This window comes from Ostrinia furnacalis, unplaced genomic scaffold (assembly GCF_004193835.3).
Source record: "Ostrinia furnacalis isolate ACB-3 unplaced genomic scaffold, ASM419383v2 OfSCF0767, whole genome shotgun sequence".
Classification (NCBI taxonomy): Eukaryota; Metazoa; Arthropoda; class Insecta; order Lepidoptera; family Crambidae; genus Ostrinia; species Ostrinia furnacalis.
Genome location: NW_021131006.1, coordinates 759,058 through 777,423, shown reverse-complemented (window position 1 = coordinate 777,423; position 18,366 = coordinate 759,058). Strand labels below are relative to the sequence as shown.

General features: G+C 36.9%; 1 protein-coding gene across 1 annotated transcript in view; it reads left to right on the top strand.

Annotated features, from left to right (window-relative positions):
- The first annotated feature begins 576 nt into the window (after nucleotides 1-576).
- Sema5c (Semaphorin 5c) overlaps nucleotides 577-18,366 on the top strand; it is a 51,709-nt gene continuing 33,919 nt past the window's right edge. The window contains exons 1-2 of the mRNA XM_028300599.1: nucleotides 577-1,062; nucleotides 11,952-12,065. Of these exons, the coding sequence (XP_028156400.1) occupies nucleotides 11,963-12,065 (103 nt within the window). The 5' untranslated portion in view covers nucleotides 577-1,062; nucleotides 11,952-11,962. The remainder of the gene's footprint in view (nucleotides 1,063-11,951; nucleotides 12,066-18,366) is intronic.

Here is an 18,366-nt window from a genome sequence, read left to right as displayed (position 1 = left end):
GGTGTTGCTACGCTTGGGTGCTTGCCTATGTTTGGGGAGATTTTGTTACGGTTAGCCTCTGGTTGTGTAATTGATATTTTTAGGTTTATTGTATAGGTTTTTATCTACTACATAATATTCGTATATTTTGTTATTGATTACTTTTTTGGCATCCATCTCACTATTCATATTATCAATTCATGATTTTTATTGTTTCTCCCAAGTTTCAGTAAATATTTTCCCATTATTAGATTGTATGTGTTACGATTTTATTTCAGATTTTCTGTTGCATGTAAAAAGAAATTGATTTATTTTTGAACTTTTCATTATTTACTTAAAATTTATTAATTTATTGTAAATTGAAAAAAAAAAAAACAAATACCAAAGTAGGTAACTAGGTTGGTAACTAATGATTGTGTATTCAAAAAGTATTTTGAAGCCTTCATCTGTGAGTAGTTATAACTCAACTGATCAAGGTTCAGAAATCTAACAGCTAAGCTCATTGTAACTAAGTCAAAAAGTGCATCTCAGTGCATGGAGGCAGTTTGAAACTGCACTAGCAACCCATATCTCGGCAATTGCGCGCGCACGAGCCACGGACCACGCCGAGAGAGCCCGTTCCACAGTGTACAACGCGGTTCATTCACGCACACTCGCGCGATCGGCAGAGGCGTTGTGTGGCGCGGACCGCGGCTAACTTTTGTTTTTTTATCGTCCTCTGTGCCTGCCACTTGCTTCCTTGCTCACGGCTTACCTGCCAGTGTTAAAACTTTTGTTATCCAATTCTTTTATTCCTTTTTACTTATCACCAAGTGAACTGTACTCAAAAAGCTCGTTTGTTCTAAAGTGCGAAGTGAAATCTCTGCCGTGTAAGGTCCAGATGTTGGCGCAAGCGGCAATAACCTCGTTTTGTGTCAACAAATAATAATAAACAGTGATCGGGACAAGTTATACTGCGCGTTCGACACAAAAAGTTAACTGTGATGAATTAAACAAAGCTCTAAACTGGATGTGCAGGAGGAGAATGGGCTTCGATTGCTCACAGAACTCAGTTGTTGCGATTTCACCCACATAACATTTATGGTAAGTTAAAAAGTTTCAAGTTGTTTCGTAACTGCAACTTTTTTTGGTGGCGGGCAGTATGCTTGCAGTTTTTAAGAAATCTTATGTCAAAATTATAAATGTTCTCAAAAAAGTTTGTTTTTCAGTTGGGCCATTTTAATGAGATGCTAATGTTAATCTACTAGAGTCATTAATCATATCAATTTTACGAAATTGACCGTAGGCAAGTAGGTGGGTTTCTGTGAAGTTACTTACGGTGTACTAGCCCACACAAATTGAGCTTACGAAACCTGCCGTTTGCCGGGCTCAGCATTTGTGTAAATACAGGTGAATTACAATAATGCACCGCTATTACTCGTAGTAACATTTCTACTTCTAATGTGCTTACAGTTCAAATAGATATTTGTATGGTATGTAGGTAGGTTGTTATTATGAAACAGGAAACGAATTTTCGTTATTTATGAATTACTGACTTTGAAACTCCGCAAATTGCTGTAATGTTATTTTATTAATTCTATCATCTTCTCAAGTTTTTGAGATTATTTCTCAAGATGGTCAAGTTCTTAAAATCAACTTAGATTTCTAACTAATCATATTTTAATAACGACCCTGACATGTCAATCAGAAGAATTGAGAAATAGGATGGACTAGAATTTTAGGAACAGAATATTCATGAATTTGGCAACTTAATGAAAAAGTCGTGTAGGTAAGATACCAAGTTTGAATCATCCTCAAACAATTAGTGGTAATAGCCGTCGTCCATTACCGTGTGTTGTTCTTTACGTTCTTTACCCATTCAGGGTCACGTCAAGTTAAAAACCCAGGGTCATGTGTACGAGTCGCTTACTTCCCTACTACACGTTGCATTGTCTTAGCATCAACTACAACACCGTGTTCATTGTTTACACTGTCGTTACTTTGTTTATACACTCTCATAAAAGATTAGGGGGATTTCTCGCCGGTCTGTTAACTGTTGAGAAGGGATCTTGCAATCACCAGGATTGATAGTAATTTACGCTATTTACAAGCTTTATATTTAATCTTCTAGCTGGAAATTTTCTTGTACCAAATGGGTTCTTCTAAGTTTACAAAATGATTTTTCGATTTTTAGGGGTAGTTATAGTCTGGCTTGACTCAATCAGATCCAATGCTGCATGCTATTACAAAGCACGAGATCGTATTTTTTCTGATGAAAACCAACTATTGTTGATTGATTCAAGTCTGCAGTATTAAGGCATTGGTCTTAAAGAACATACTCAATTTCCCATCTGAATCAAATAGGCCCTCTAGAACAAACAAGTCGATCTTTAAAGAGTAGTTAGAACTACGAAACACATAAGAGAAACTCTTTGAGAAAATTCTTAAGATTTGAGTCTTGGAAAAATGACGTGGGTGCAATAAAATTTGGACTATTATTGCCTGGATATAGAACAAGACCTTATATCTAAAAGACACATAAATTAATGTTAATGCAGCGAAAGTAACAAGCTATTACTGCTTATGAGCTATAAATATTAAATAAAATCCGTAATAGATTAAATTTGAAAGACCGGATGAACATTATAAAAACAGGCGATATCTAAAAACTGCTGTATTTTGATAGGATTTTAAGGTTCATCATGACTTTGATGACGTTAATTTTGGGTCTTCTGATACACCTGTAACAGTTTGTTCCAGAATTCTCTAAAATGATCCCACTTGAGCCTTTCTCACAAATGGACTTCAGTCAGGTCAAGTACAGTTCTAAGTAAGCAACTAGTGGCTGACTTATAAGGACATAGGAGCTAGCGGAAAACCGGGAGGTATGGAGGCTACCGCAAACCGTTAGCGCGAGTCAACTTCCACTTCGAAAAATGATGTTAAACTATTAATTAGGAAGATAGAAAATGAAGTTAAACTTCCAAAAAAATTTTGATGATTTGGAGCAGTGATGATAATAAAAACAAACGTTAGATTAGTTAACGTTAGACCCTATAATTTTCCATCAAACGCAGTTCGTAATCGTACAAGATCTGGGAAAAAAGGTTTACTCATATTCAGTCAGACTTGTAAATTAATCAGATGGAGATGAACATCATGACATTCTACTATCATATAAAACTGTATGCAAATCCCGATTCACGGCCAAAAGAATGCAACACAAGATTTCACGAATACCTTAAACATTCGGATAAAAAGTGTTGATATATTTCGCAAAGAAAAAAAAACGACTCGTCACACTGACGACTTCATTTAAGAGACCCTAATTACGCGTTGTCGCTCATTCATATTCAAACGAGAGCATTTTGTCGAATGCAAATGGATCCGAATGAACACAATGGGGAATGATCACCTCGTGTCGCAAGCAATTTAGGCATGGCCAAACTAATCATCGGTATAAACACTGATTACGATCAATTTGTCGAGAAAGTGCCTTCGGGGTGTGCCAATTTCAATTCGGAATACTTAGGTGTTAGGTGTTTCAATATTTGAAATTTTGTCATTGATGTTGGGCCTTTTGAAAATCATGTTACTTACTCCCCCATCATAATTTTGTCAAAATAGGTACTTATTAATTAGTATTAATTGATGATGAAGCAATGACAGTAAGCATCATTACTGCGTCTTTTCGATTGCATCTGAAGTTATGAAGAGTCATTTATTATAGTAGTTTTTGTAATTGCAGTGCGGCCAGCAATTTAATTACAACAAACCTACTATTAGGACAACTTCGTCATCATTGTCAGGTCATGAAAGAAGTAAGATATTGTGTATAAAAACATTTGCACGGGTAATAAGCACCTTCCCTTCAACCTAGAATTAAGCCCACAGTACGGGTCTGAGACCCTTCACACGTGATAAAGTAGATGTGGTAATAACAAAAAAAATAATTGCCTCCTCCCGATCACGGTGTCATCATTACGCAATTAAATGACTGCTTTAAGATGTGGTAAACAGCTATTATTACAGTATATCAAAGGAAATGTATAGTGAACGATCCAATTTTATCACCTTTTGATTCCAGGTAATTGTCAGTTAAAAGTGAACCTGTCATTAAACTCAGCTGGATCGTGTTCGGATAGTAATTCAAGCATCCCTTTGGGTTTGGTATTGCGTGTCTTGTAGGGCTGCCAGTCTTGAGATAATTTGTGGTTAATCTTATCCTTTATCGGTGGTGTTTCGATCTTATTTTATTTCACTTTCCCTTAAAATTCATCTTCTACTCGTATTGCTTGAATGAGGTTAGGATATTGCAAATTAGAAATCAATCTGATTGTAACTACGATAAAAATGACGATGCTATGGTTCAAAGGACACGTTAGGTTATCTATTTGTAGGATCTTGATTGAGTGCATAATCAATACGCTCATATTGATACGACGATTCTCATGTCAGAAGTGATTATGTGCATCATCATCGGGTCATTTAGTCTCCACTGCAGGAAAACGAATCTTTCCAATTTACCATAGACAAGTTGAGGATTATGTACGTTATGCCATGCAAAAACCAAGGTCTTTTGCGTAACCATAGCATTATCAAACACAGGTAGAACCCACACTGGTCCAAAATTTAACCACAATTCCCCATAAATCATGCAAGGTAACCCTACCAGCTTCGCGTGATGGTAACCAGTCCACCCTGGTTAAGTCGACGGTCCACTGAGCGCGGCGATCTGGAAATCAGATAGCATTGCTCGGATTCGGATTGCTCGAAGTATTTCTGGCCGGACCCAACTTATCCATAAGTGGATGTAATTTCTGCCACACCAACAGTCACATCACCGATGGAAATGATTACAGTAAAAAATAATGTGGGAATAATTGTATTGCTCTAAAAGACATGGAATTGCGACTTCATCTTATCGAGTTATCTATAATCTTTATTGCTTATATCACAAGTTTTATTGCTAAAAGTAATTGGAACAGCTACCTAATGCTTTTCACAAGGTGTTAATTTTCCCATTCCGGTCATCTATCAGTAAAATTGCCATTCGTCGTTTTCTCCTCGCAGTAATGGCGTTACGTTACAATATTACGTAATTTTGTTACTGTAATTTCTGTGATAATAGTTGTTTGGTAAATACCGCCGTTTAGTTGCCAGGCCTCAAAGATTCTTACTACTTTTAACCAAGAGAATAAATATTGGTTGATTTATATCTCCTTTGTGTTTCTCAGTTTAGTCCCATATTGTTGTAAAAGTATTGCTGAAGATATCTTGTATAAGGAGGATGTACTATTGAAGATATTTTATAGAATTAGGTGGTTTTAGCAAGCTGCTATATCTTAGGTGTTTTTTCCAAATTGTTATTTGACTGAGTAGGTGCTCTACAATAGAATATCAATTCTATTACTAAGATACAGTCCCCAAAATCCACTTTGCCCCACCAATTGGGCAGCTTGGTGGGGCAAAGTTGAATATTTTGGAAACTAGTTCCCTTTGCAGGTTGGGTTACTTATCCTCATCGACTTGGCCGATCATAAGTGGAATAACCCAGCAGGCTGGTCCTTGACTTGTTACAAGAAGGCACTGTCTGCATCCAATACTGGATGTCTTCCTAAGGGTTCGCCTACCTATTCCAAGAAACAGTAGTTTTGTTGTTACACTGCAGCGCTGTAAGAGGCCATTGTGCAGAGTGTTTACATAATACCAATAGTTATGTTTCAGTGATATACGTATCGCGGACATGGGTAAGCGCACGTAGCCCTCGCTTGCTTTAGGTTTATCTTTAGGTATAATCATAAAGAAATTACAAATGAATGCTCATCAAGAAAATATAATAATGTAGAGATTAATTGGGGTTTTCGGCAGAGAAAATCTAAGATCAATCTTTGAGTTCCGATATTTTATTGTTGATTAACTGCAGGGAAGAATGTTGTATGATATGAATAAATTAATATGTATGACTTGTCAAAACTGCTGATAACATCTTCATAACTGTAATGTTACGCACAAAAATAACCATGATATAATTTTGCTATCAACAGTTACATCCTATGACATTGAAAAAAATTATCGGTATTCGACTTATCCTACGCTTCCGATTTAATTATGCAATTGATTAATACCTATTACAAAGTTCTCATTCATTACAATTTTAAAATTAAAGTTTAATTGTAATCGCGTGTGGGAGTTACTCTAATTATAAACCTTCCTCCTTCTTTAAACTATCTAACGTTGAACCTTATACCTATTAAATAGCTATGTCTTTATTTGCGAAATAAAATAAAATAAAGGTATATTAACTAAATCGACGTAAGCAAACAGTTCTAAATAGATAACTATTGGAATAAACAACATATTTACAAACCACTTATAGGTTTCTACCTCTAATGTTTAGTAAATTACATACTAAGTGCCGTCATATCAACGTTTATCAGTTAAGGAGTAGTAGTGCGCTTGAGTAAACAGGACATATCAATTTGGGTCAATCTATTACTCGTTATCGTGAACGCCTTCCAATCACTTTAGTAGGTACACATCAGGTAGTTATGATAATAACACTGGAAAAATTGTACTCCAAAAACATCCATTAGAATGTATTTCATTAATAGACTAAGGCTGGGTTGCACCATATTACTTTGACAATTACAAACGTCAAAAATCTGTCAAACTCCATACAAACCACCGGTTGTCATTGCAGTTACGGTTAAAGTTAGGTGGTGCAACTCAGCCTTAGAGCTAGTAAACGGCAGATTTACGTTATTTTATAAAAGCTGAAAGTTCGTCAATGCATGCTCCCAATTTAGGTAAGAACTTTGGGTCATCGTGGCTTTGGCAGCTTATCATCGATAAAAGCTGATTATTGGGAAATAATAAATAAGAAGTTGTTTCCTCATCAGCCAGATAGTTTTGACCGTTTCAACCCATAGCCAGACTCTTTTAGGGTAGCTGCCAAAGCCACGATGCACTATGTGACGAAAGGCCGATCTAGATGGACAATATTATTTGACAATATTAATTAGCTTTAAAGGCGGTATCTATTGATGATTTGACTATATATAGCAACAGTCATAATTGCATTCAGTTTTGGTACATTTAACGCTATAATATATAAACCAGTATACATTGATACACGGTTATAAAGAATTACTACCTGATAGGAGGTCAGCTTAAAATGGACATGTTTCTAAGAAGAAAAACAAAGCTGAATTTTTATGGCAATTGAAAATAAATAAAAAGGATGAGTGAATAAAAATATAGAATGCCATGCCAGCCACTTTCCAGCCAATTTTTACAACAAATTCGGGAAATGTTCATTTCAATATTTCATAACTCCTCCGTTACCTCGTAAGTTTCGTATTTTATCGAAATATTCATTCCGCTTATTTTTTTCATTTTTGGGATATTTTATCCATTGTTCGTAGAACTCCCTTCGGGATATAAATATTACGTATTCTGAAAAAAAAAAGAACGAAAAAAAATTTTGCCATCAGCTTTACTAAAAAAATTGACAAGGTTCCGCACCAGTCCGCACTTTCTAATTTACTTTGATCAATAGAATATGAATGAGACTACAACATATATAAGTTGCAGCCATGGTACAACAAAGTACATGTAGTTTCTGGTCCAACAAACACAAAGTTCGCATTAAAAATGTAATATCCATCACATTCGACAGCTATGTTTTCGGCAACTGTAAAGTTATTTGCAATGTGCATGAATAAAAATGGTAGTTCTTACCATCAACCTCACGATCCATCACTAACTTTAGCACAATTAATTTTATAAACACTTTAAAATAGCGAGAATGCAGAAAAGTGAATGATTTCTTCATGAATTCCACCCGTAATGACACTTCAAAAATATTTATTAATTTATTGGAGGGTACTTGCACAAAATTATCACCAGAATTGTGACCTCCAGATTGTCGGCTATCGATCTTGCTAGTATTATTGGAGATTTGAGTTAACCCTTTTTGTCCATCTAGATCGGCCTTTCGTCACATAGTGCGATGAGCCAAACTTCATGATGCACCAACGATCTTACATAATTATGTTGGGAGCATGCGCTCACTTTTCAGCTTCACTAGCTCTTAGAGATTACAAATCATTGTAACACTAACAAATTGTGATTGATTTTTTATTAAAATGACCTTGGTCTGTAGAATGTAAGTGTTTTGTTTTTGTTTGCGGTAAATGCGGTAAAAAGAAACCGGGCAAACAAATTGGGGCTTGTTATTGTATGTTTTTACACTTTTTACCTACGTCCATTTTGTATGGATAAATGTATTCAGTTGAGTATTAGAAGCACTAATTATGACCTATGCATTTCTTCTGGTAGTGATTTTGTTCAAGTACAGTCAGTGTGAAATAGTTCATAACACCCAAAAAAGTGTTCATCCAGTATCTAAGTAGCTCAATTGGAGTCGCCCGGCAAGCGGAAGATCGTGGGTACAATTCCCGCCTTAGGCAGTTCGATTTTTTCAAATTATTTATAATTTTCAAAATACCCAAAAGGTGGCCAAAAAGTTGAAAACACAACCTTATTCCACTTGTAACAAAGACGTGATGCGAGCTTTTTGGCTACTTTGGGTGTTACAGACTATTGGACGATGACTGTAGTCCATGTTTAAGATACAATCGATATCAAATCAGACAATGATTTTATTGTAGTAGCAAAATAGCACTAATTGCAAGTACTCAAGATACCAATGTTTAGCTTGAAGTGCTGTCGTCTATTACGCCCGCTACTCTTGAGTGAAGTCTAGAATAAATAATAACTGTGGTAACTTTGTAAGCTACCCGTATGTGTTTTGTACGAATTAGTACAAACCCGTTTCATTGTGTATTGTTTAGTGACAGAAAAAGCTCCGAAAGCTCGGCTAAAACAAAGAGTTATTGTTGTGTCCCACAAAATTTACTGCGTATTGTATTTTTTGAGGCATAAATATTCATAAAGTCCCAAATTGACGACGCAGTGTGTTCAAATGTCTAGATATGAGGATATTACCTTACTTAGGTCTTCTGGGATATATCCCTTTCTTTATATAATTTGTGAAGTACGGATGACGGTGTATCCATCTAAGCACTAATGCTATACATCTTCTTCTTCTTCTTCGTAGCTACTCAGTGTGATGATGTGCAGTCGTCCGTACTATGGCGGTAGCAATCAAAATAAATCAATCCATATCTCGCATGCGTATTTAATAAGCTATCCATTTGTAGGTCGCTACTTGAGATTGAGATATAAATATTATGAACATACATTTCTACTTAATGTTATCAGCGCGAAGACTACAGCAAAAATGCTTTAACCCTATTTCTATATCTGTATCGTTAGAGCCAAAGCACACGAATGCGCTGCGCGGCGGCGTGGGTGCGACGCCGGAGCTAACCGTGAATGCGATTTCTTAGGTGCATTTTCCGATATTTTTATTTTCTTTGTATAAAAATTTCCAAATGTCTTTTTTCCTGTATTTATTTTAACGCTTTTTTATGTTTTCTTTCTTTTATCGACAAGAATCGAAAGGAAATTTTTTATACAAGAAAATAAAAATATCGCAAAATGCATCTAACAAATCCACATGAGTATTTGTGGCGGGCACACGAGCGATGCGGCAAATCTTTGGTGTGCGGCGCTACAACGAATCGTGTGCTTTGGCTCTTAGTTAGTTGTTACACAATGTGTGTAGGTGCTCGTATCGACAAGTGATTTCAAATGAAATATCTTACTGCTACTATTTTGATGAGCAGAGTACTGATATTGATAGATTGATTGATATTTTTATTAGTTGTATCGAACCTTACGTAAGAAGAAATATTTAACCATTTGGTGGTAACATTTATAATTTCAGCTGTTCTCCAAAGTTAGATTTATTTATTGAAAGTATTAAGTTTTTGATTTCGGATTTGTTTAGACAAAGTTGGTTAAAAATAACTACTAATACTACTCAGACTCACTTATTTTTAAGATACTGTACTTATCAACAAATTTTGTGTTAGTTCTCTGATAAGGGCATAGGTTATCGAGTACAAGGGGAAGTATAAACGTTATAAAAACACTACTTTCAACAAAACAAAAGCGTCAACTCGTACATATCATTACTATTTCTTCATTAGCATTAGCATTAGTAGGGTGAGGCTCGCTTCCACCTTCGGCCTGATCATCACTTTTCATCTGGTGAGATACAGGCCAAACAGTTCCTCGTTGTGGATAAAAAAAATACTTTCGACAGAACATACAAATCTTTTATTCAGTAGGGACTTAGACCCTTCCTAGAGCGCTTATACACGTCCCAAATAGCTTGCCCTACCACCACTTCGGGACAACATATGGGCTGGTGCTGAGAAGAAGTGGCGGAAGAAACTCAGTCACCTTTGTCAGCATCTTTTTCCAAATACAATAAATACATTAAACTTTTCTATTTATTTATACATTTTCGTTGCAAAATCACACTTATTGGAACTGCACAAGATGCCTCAGTATTTAGTGATGTGCCTTCAAAACTAGAGTTAGGACTGAATCCAGGGCACCGAATGCTTAGGGTGTGGCCAAGTCCCGTTGACAAGCGAGACTGTAATATCTTGCTAACGAAGTATAGAAGTCAATTAAACCCACGATACCCGTAATAAACCATCATCAAACTGAATTAAATGATTACGAATAGAAGCCGATGATTGATGGTTTTGCCTGACTTTGTATGGACAGATGGTCAAGTTTTTGCACGCATTTTTGGCTTAAAATGATGACCGGTCTGTGAGGTAATTGACTCGTTGATTGAACTAGATTGTAAAATTGTATGATGTAGTTGGTTTTATTTTAAAGCATCAGTGTTCATAAAGTCATAAATTAGAAATTACTATTTTTCGCCTCTCGATATCTTTATCATAATATGACATAGTATTTGTATTTTATGATATCAAAAGGGTTACACGGGAAATTAGTTTTTTGTTCCAACTGAAAAGTTGTCATTTTGCACATAAAAGACAGGAATTGCCAGGAGCACCGACGATATGTAGGCGATTTTAAAAATTGTAAAATAATATTGATGTCTCGATAAATTCACCAACTCTTGGCACTATTCTGCATCTCGATCTTCCCAAAATCATTGGATCTATGGCCAAAAATTTCAACCATTTTCAATGGTAAGTAATACGAGTCTTCTCCTTTACCTGGCCCATTCCCATTTTATTTGGGGTCGGCCCTATGCTGTATCATGCGTCTCCAGGCGGCTCGGTCCTGGGTCGTCTCACTGTTGACTTGGGCCTCTTTAAGGTCCGTATTTAATACAAGTACATATCTAAGTGTGGGGTTAGAAATGTTTCTTTAATAAAGGTGTGGATACCTTCCTAGTTCTTTATCTCTAGATCTTTTAATCCTAGTCAAAGAATTGCTACCAAATGTCATAGCTTCTTTTCATCTGGTGATACGTAGTCGCCAGACATTACATAAACAAATAAATAAGTTAGTCGCGTCCATCTCGTAACGAGGCCTAGAAAGTTTGGCATGTCAGTATACATTATGAGCACTTTCTATCTAATGCTGTAATAATAGCATGTGATAGCGTATGAACTATGCTATGCGTAACTGTTCTCGATTAATGACATACTGTATTCGATTTGATAACATGTTACAATTTGTATTACATATACAAAGTATGCACTGTAATTTGTAAGGTTACATTGTAGGTACTTATTTTAATCGAAAAACTGTTATATTTTTAGGTAGGGTATAGCGCTTACAGATGACAGAAGTAAAACAGATTTACAGTCTTCAGGACTTTTACATGTATACTTACTATGACTTTGCAGTGATACAAATCAGATTTTAGTCTCGATGCAGCATCAATACAGGTGCATACTTTGGACAACAAATACGATTCCTCACCATGACCTTTGATCGACTTCAAATATAAAGCTTTTAGGATTTTTTCCCTTATATTCATGGAAGAATATTGCTAGTTATTTAATAAATGATTTCTTCTTTCACAGACATTGAAGAGATGGCGTGGTTCAGGATATACAGAATAGCAGCATTAGTACTTTTAAGTACACTCGGGAAAGGAGAACTTCCAGAAGATGACTTCAGGATAATACATAGACAAGGTAAAGCTTAAGACTTGAAATAGGTCATTCCATTCCTCGTGGCCCATCTGCTTGATGAACCGCTGACCTCAAAAATTTTAATATGACTGGCAGCGGCTTACATAAGTTAGGGATTAGAAGTCTCATTTCTATCTAGGTTAGTTTTTGTTACGATTTTTTTAAGGTTCTTACAAGGAAAAAGAAACACTTTAAAGATCACTAGGTTGCCCGTCTGTCTGTCAATCTATGACGCCCTTTTTTCTTAGAAACGCGATGAGATAACTATTTAAAAATCATATAAAGTACCAGGTAAAATTTTATCCGTCCCTTAAACATTTATCAATTTGTAAAACAACATAATTGAAAATGCGCCTACTTAGATAAAATCAAATGAGTTGTAGTCACAATACCACCACAATTATTATGTAGGTAGTTCATGAGCATACGGTTTATAAGCAGGATAGACATGTTACCAAATAGGATCTACCCTGCAGAAAGTAAGCAAATTAGAAACCTTATAATTCGGTATCCGATCGCATACACACTTCCTTATAAAAAGCCACGTTATTTGCTAATGCATCCTTCCTGTACCTCCCGAAGCCTGAAAGGCTTCTTTTTAGACATCCCGTCGTCGAAATAAACAGGCTTTTTGGTATCCAATAACTATATTCAAATTTCAAAACAACCATAAATAGGTCTGAACCTTAGTCTGAACGGATAACTAACAATGATTTAGAGTTTAATCTCTTTCTACAACAAGTACTTATACTACTACTAGTTATACATATTATTATAAATACATTACCGCGTAAGTGGTCTTTCAATCAAAATTAAGAAAAATTACCAGACAAACTGGTTAAAGTAAATATGGCAAAGACAGACAGGTTAAGGATAGTATAGTAACTTTGCTTTAGTTAGTTTACCTTGTATGCACAGTCGGCTGCACGTAGAAATACATAGGTATTCCTAACTGATTTTAAACCTTGTAAACTTGTAATAAAGTTCAATTTTTGATAAATGTCATTCATGAGCTCTGACTGTTCCAATACAAAAGCTCGTTCATTTCATAAAAGCTTTCCATACAAGTAGTAAAGCTTTTTGTACTATAACGAGCCCCAAAATGGGGTTTTAGTTTTGTTGCTTTGCTGTAACATTGTGGGATACTGTATCGATAATGATGTGGTCAAATACGTGACATTTGCTATGGTCACGTCTGTAGTAACGAGACGGTGAAATTTAGAAAAGGTTTACGCGTTGACTAAGCGGATTGCAAAAACTCCAATTAATTTAACGATGCAGTTATATTATTGGAATAATTAGAAAGTGCTTCAGCTATTTAGATGGCTTAGCATACGAATCGACAGTCAATGGGTACCGGATCTATGATTTTAAAGACCCAGAGTCTTTAAAATCATCGTTATAATTGAAAGAAAGTTAGATTATACATTAAAGAAGTACCCATTGCGAACTCTAAAATAGATGATTAAAATGTTATGATAAGGTACAGTTATAAGTAAATAAAAAACTTTCAATTCATAGAGTGCATGTCTCTCTTACTTTTCTATCGTGGGTACCTGTAGCATGTAATAAATAAAGTGACAACTCGAGTATTAGACCACAAGCATTGAAATTACTCAATTCGATCAATTAAGTTAGACATAACAACTGTTCGCAGTAAGATTTAATGAATGCTACCGACAATCCCACTCTTGTAGCGAAGTTTTGGGCTGACACTGTGTAAGGTTTGACACGACAAGAAGTTAACATGACACACACTGGCCTGTAGGCCTAGGATGTGCGCCGCGATAAGCGTTTATCACGCCATTTTATCGCTTTTACGCGATAAGCCCATACATTTATCGTCTAAAATCATCGGTAAGATTTTATCACGGCGCTAGTTACAGTTTCCTACATATTTTCTTTCGGAGAATGGTTGATGATAAACATTGAAAATTTAAAAAAAAATACTCATCTTGTTTTCCCTACTTACATAAATCGAACCTAGAACCTCTGGATACATATCTCTAACAACCAGTCCACATAGGCGTTTAATTGTTGTTGTTTCAGCCAAATGACGTCCACTGCTGGACAAAGGCCTCCCCCAAGGTTTTCCACATTGAACGGTCCTGCGCTGCCCGCATCCAGGCTCTTCCCGCGACCTTTACCAGATCGTCGGTCCACCTAGTAGGAGGCCTGCCCACGCTACGTTTTCCAGCCCGTGGTCGCCACTCGAGAACTTTCCTGCCCCAACGGCCATCNTTTTGGTTCCTTTTGAACGACGGGTTTTAAAGAACTTAGACCCAGTCGTTTGGACAATTTCCACGAACCTGTCATTGTATTTGTCCACATTTTCGCAGTCTCCTAGGCATTCGAAACGATTTTGCAACTCGAGCTGAAAGCTTTCGGGGTTTTGGAGTTGGATGGGCGCTGGGCGGAGCGTAGACTTCATCAGTCGACATCTCTCGAGCTTGGGTCTGATATTCAATGTGCCTCTTACCATTCGGTGATCGCTTCCTGTTTTGACCGAATTGATCACAGAGACATCATTGAATATATGCTTCTTCGTCGACAAGATGAAGTCTATCTCATTTTTTGTAGCGCCATTGGGATGCAGCCATGTCCACTTTCGCTGTTTTGGCTTTCTGAAGAAGGAGTTCATCATAAAGAGGCCCTCCCTCTCCATAAAGCCAGCCAGCAGTTGGCCACGTGCGTTCCTCTCTCCGTACCCAAATTGCCCCACTTTCGGCTCATTATCGCTTCGTTTACCTAGCTTCGCGTTGAAGTCCCCCATCACAACGGTAAAATGGGACCGGGAGCCATGTATGGCTCTGGAAATATCCTCATACATGGTCTCCACTTCGTCGTCGGGGTGTTCCGTGGTCGGTGCGTATACCTGTATGACCTTCAGCGAATACCGTTTGGTGATTCTGAGTATCAGGTACACTACCCTCGCCGAAACACTCTCGATCTGGACCACGTTGTTGACAAGGGACTTGTGGACGATAAACCCGACACCACCCTGGGACTGCTGGTCGCCCTCCCGGAAATAGAGCAGGTTTCCGGATTTAAGAATTATGGTGTCCTCCCCCTCTCTTCGGACTTCACATAATCCCACGATATCCCACCGTAACCTGCTCAACTCTTCCTCGAGTTCCATTAGCTTCACGTCTGTACGCAGTGTGCGAGCGTTATAGGTTGCCAGGGCCAGAGGTCGTCGGTGTTGGTAGCCTGGCATCCCCCGGGGATTCTTCGCACCCCTTGCCCCACCGTTACCGTGACCGCTACCGTGGTCCGGGATAGTGGGGCCGCCGGGGACTAGGGGCCGTTTTTTTGTTTGTGCTACCATTTGGAGGGTTTTGCCCTAATCGCCACGCTTGGCAGGCGGGTTGGCGATCGCAGTTTTTTACTTGGTTTCGCACGCAGACGCTGCTGCCCGTCCGGTGCTACAGGAGTTTGTCGCCTCTTACGACACGCCTCCTGTTGGCGGTGGGGAAAAGTATTCTTTTACGGCCGTCCCCACACGGCACAGGCGTTTAATTAAAAGCATAAATATTTGCAAATGAATTTGTCGCTTCGGGCACGTAAGAAATGTTCTTGTCAGTCATAACCATGACTGATGGGTGATTATGAACGCCTTTTGTCGCGAATCCGCTAATCACTTTCTCAAATTGGATTTGCAAATTATAATTTTGGCAACTAGTTATTGCCGACGGCTTGTATTCAGGTTTATAGCAAGAAGAAAGGCAAATTTAAAGATAATATTTCATACACGGAATAACGTGGTAACAATTTTCCCTATATTATAAAGAGGGAAGATTTGATTGTTTGTTTGTATTGAATAGGCTCCTACACTACTGAACCAATTTCAAAATTCACCATTAGAATCCTACATTTTTCTGATGAACATAGGCGGTACGAATTTCGCCAGGTCAGTTAGCTGGTAAAAAAATACTAAATCATTCAAGAGGTTTTTATGTCAGCACTACTTTAATTTGCTAGTCAGCAAATATTAACAAGCCAAACTTTTTAAACATCATAATCACATAGGCAACTGGTTTTCATCTAATGCCAATTAGGTTCTAAGACAGAAATATGCAATGAAAACAGTGTGTGTTTCATTAATTATTTAAATGAATTAAAAACGTAATTAAAACTTCAAGAGCATAAATAATTGAATGCGGATAAGTTTGCATTAAAAAGTCCTGAGTCATTTTAGAAACGTTAAGTACCCACAAACTAGATATTTTAGACAAAAGAAGCCTTCTTTCTTGGCCAGAACTTTTGTTAAGATAAGGAAGATTATTACGCTGTGTAGTCGCCGATAGACTCTTTTGCAAAATAACTTTTATTACGACTACATAAAGTACCACAGAGTAAGGCTTGATGTGCCATCTTCCGTACATGATAATACAATTCTAAACAAGAGTTTACAGAGGGTTGACCATTACATATTTGAGATAAGATCATGGACAAGGTACTTACAAGGTGAAATTTATTACATGCACTTTGAACAAATAGCTCTGTCCGTCTACAGTGACTAATGGATGAGTTTTTGTTTGCTGTCTATGGAATTTGTCACTTACCTACATAAAAATTTGAAACATGGACTCACTTTTTAAAGCACAATTTAATAATAGTCTCGTAATGCTAATTTAATAAGAGACCTGCACCAGTCGTGTAACGGGTTAAATTATTGATAAATTCGGTTATCAAAGAATGTGTGTCCATTTAAATTATAAGTAGATGTTTTAAATAACTTATTTAATGCTAAGACGAGGAACTGCTATGCAAAACATTAACTAAACATTTAAAATCATTCTATAGTTTTAAGAATATGAAAAGCTTTAAACCATATTCATAGCCCAATTTAACATTAAACACATTTAATGTTCATCAATCTGCCAAGACACATCTTGGCAGATAATATATGCGTAGTCTGGCGCTTAAATTATTTATTTAGATACCGGTTTTATTTCTCCAAAACCTCGTTTTACGAACAATACAAGAACGGTAAAGATCTTGTCGAGACACACCTTGTTTGCCCTGTCAGGTTTTAGCGCCTATTATGAATTAATTAACAATCATAAAAGCATTAAATATTTGACGCGAATCGTCCATTAAACCCATTTTGATGTTTGTATACGCAAAACAATATTTACCTACCTTGTTTCCCGGTAACCATGTTTTTTCGGGTAAAATATTTAGAAGGTTTGTGTGTTTTCAAAATTAATAGGTAAATTCATGTCTACTACTTAGTGGTTAGAGAGTTGGTTTGCCGACTGAGAGGTTCTGGGTTCGATTCGATTACTAGGTGGTACCTACATATCTAGAAAGAGTAAAGTTACTTTGTATGTCCGAACATAAATAATGCACAAAATAGTAACAGGAGACAATCAACTTTATGTAATACCTACGCACACAGACGCATCTCAAGCGGGCGGCATTAGCGCTGGTTTGCAATTATTGGCGATATTGTGATTTGTGTCCGTGAGCGTTGTCTATGTGTGCATTGCCCGAGCGCACTTTATATTTAGTTTGCCTTCTGCTCCTAACTATTTTGTGGTTGAGTCTTTCAAGGCACGTTTAGTAGCCGCTCATGTCAGACACCTATCGCGGTTCATAAAATCTGACATCAGGGTTCTGACCCCCGTAACAACCCGCTCTTATAGTATGGAAAATGGAAAACCGAAACCGAGGTTACGGAACTCTATAAATGACGTTCACTTATAATATTTCTGTTGTCTTATTATTCTTCATTGGGGTTTTGAATTACCTAATGATACCATTATTATCTCAGAAAATATTCCTCAAATAGGTGAAAAATATTTTCTTAGAATCCCTATTGTATATTAATCATCTTTGTATGGTCTGGCTACCTAATATGATAGTCATATAGATCTCCATTGTACAAAATAATACAATATTGTTATGAATAGGTACTTAGTAGGTTGATAAGAGTCTTTACCATATTCATGGACCTATAAAAAAAGTCGGACGGAGTCTCATCAACAAAATACTGTGACATTAGGATACACCAGCTTGCCTGTACGTACAGGCCGGCACGCACACATTCACACCCTGTTACACCACTTCGAGAGCAAACTTCACACAGTTGACACATTTAAGCAGCGAAAAAACAACACGAATACGACATGTCTTGTGTGATGAAATTGTGTAAAAACCGTTCTGTTCGAACAAACAAAAATTAAGGAATCACATTTCACAGGTAAAATAATAATCCAATCACTTATTTCCCGACATTAAAATATTGAAATTAATTGAAATCAAACGTCATTCACTCGAAAAAATAATACGTCAAAGA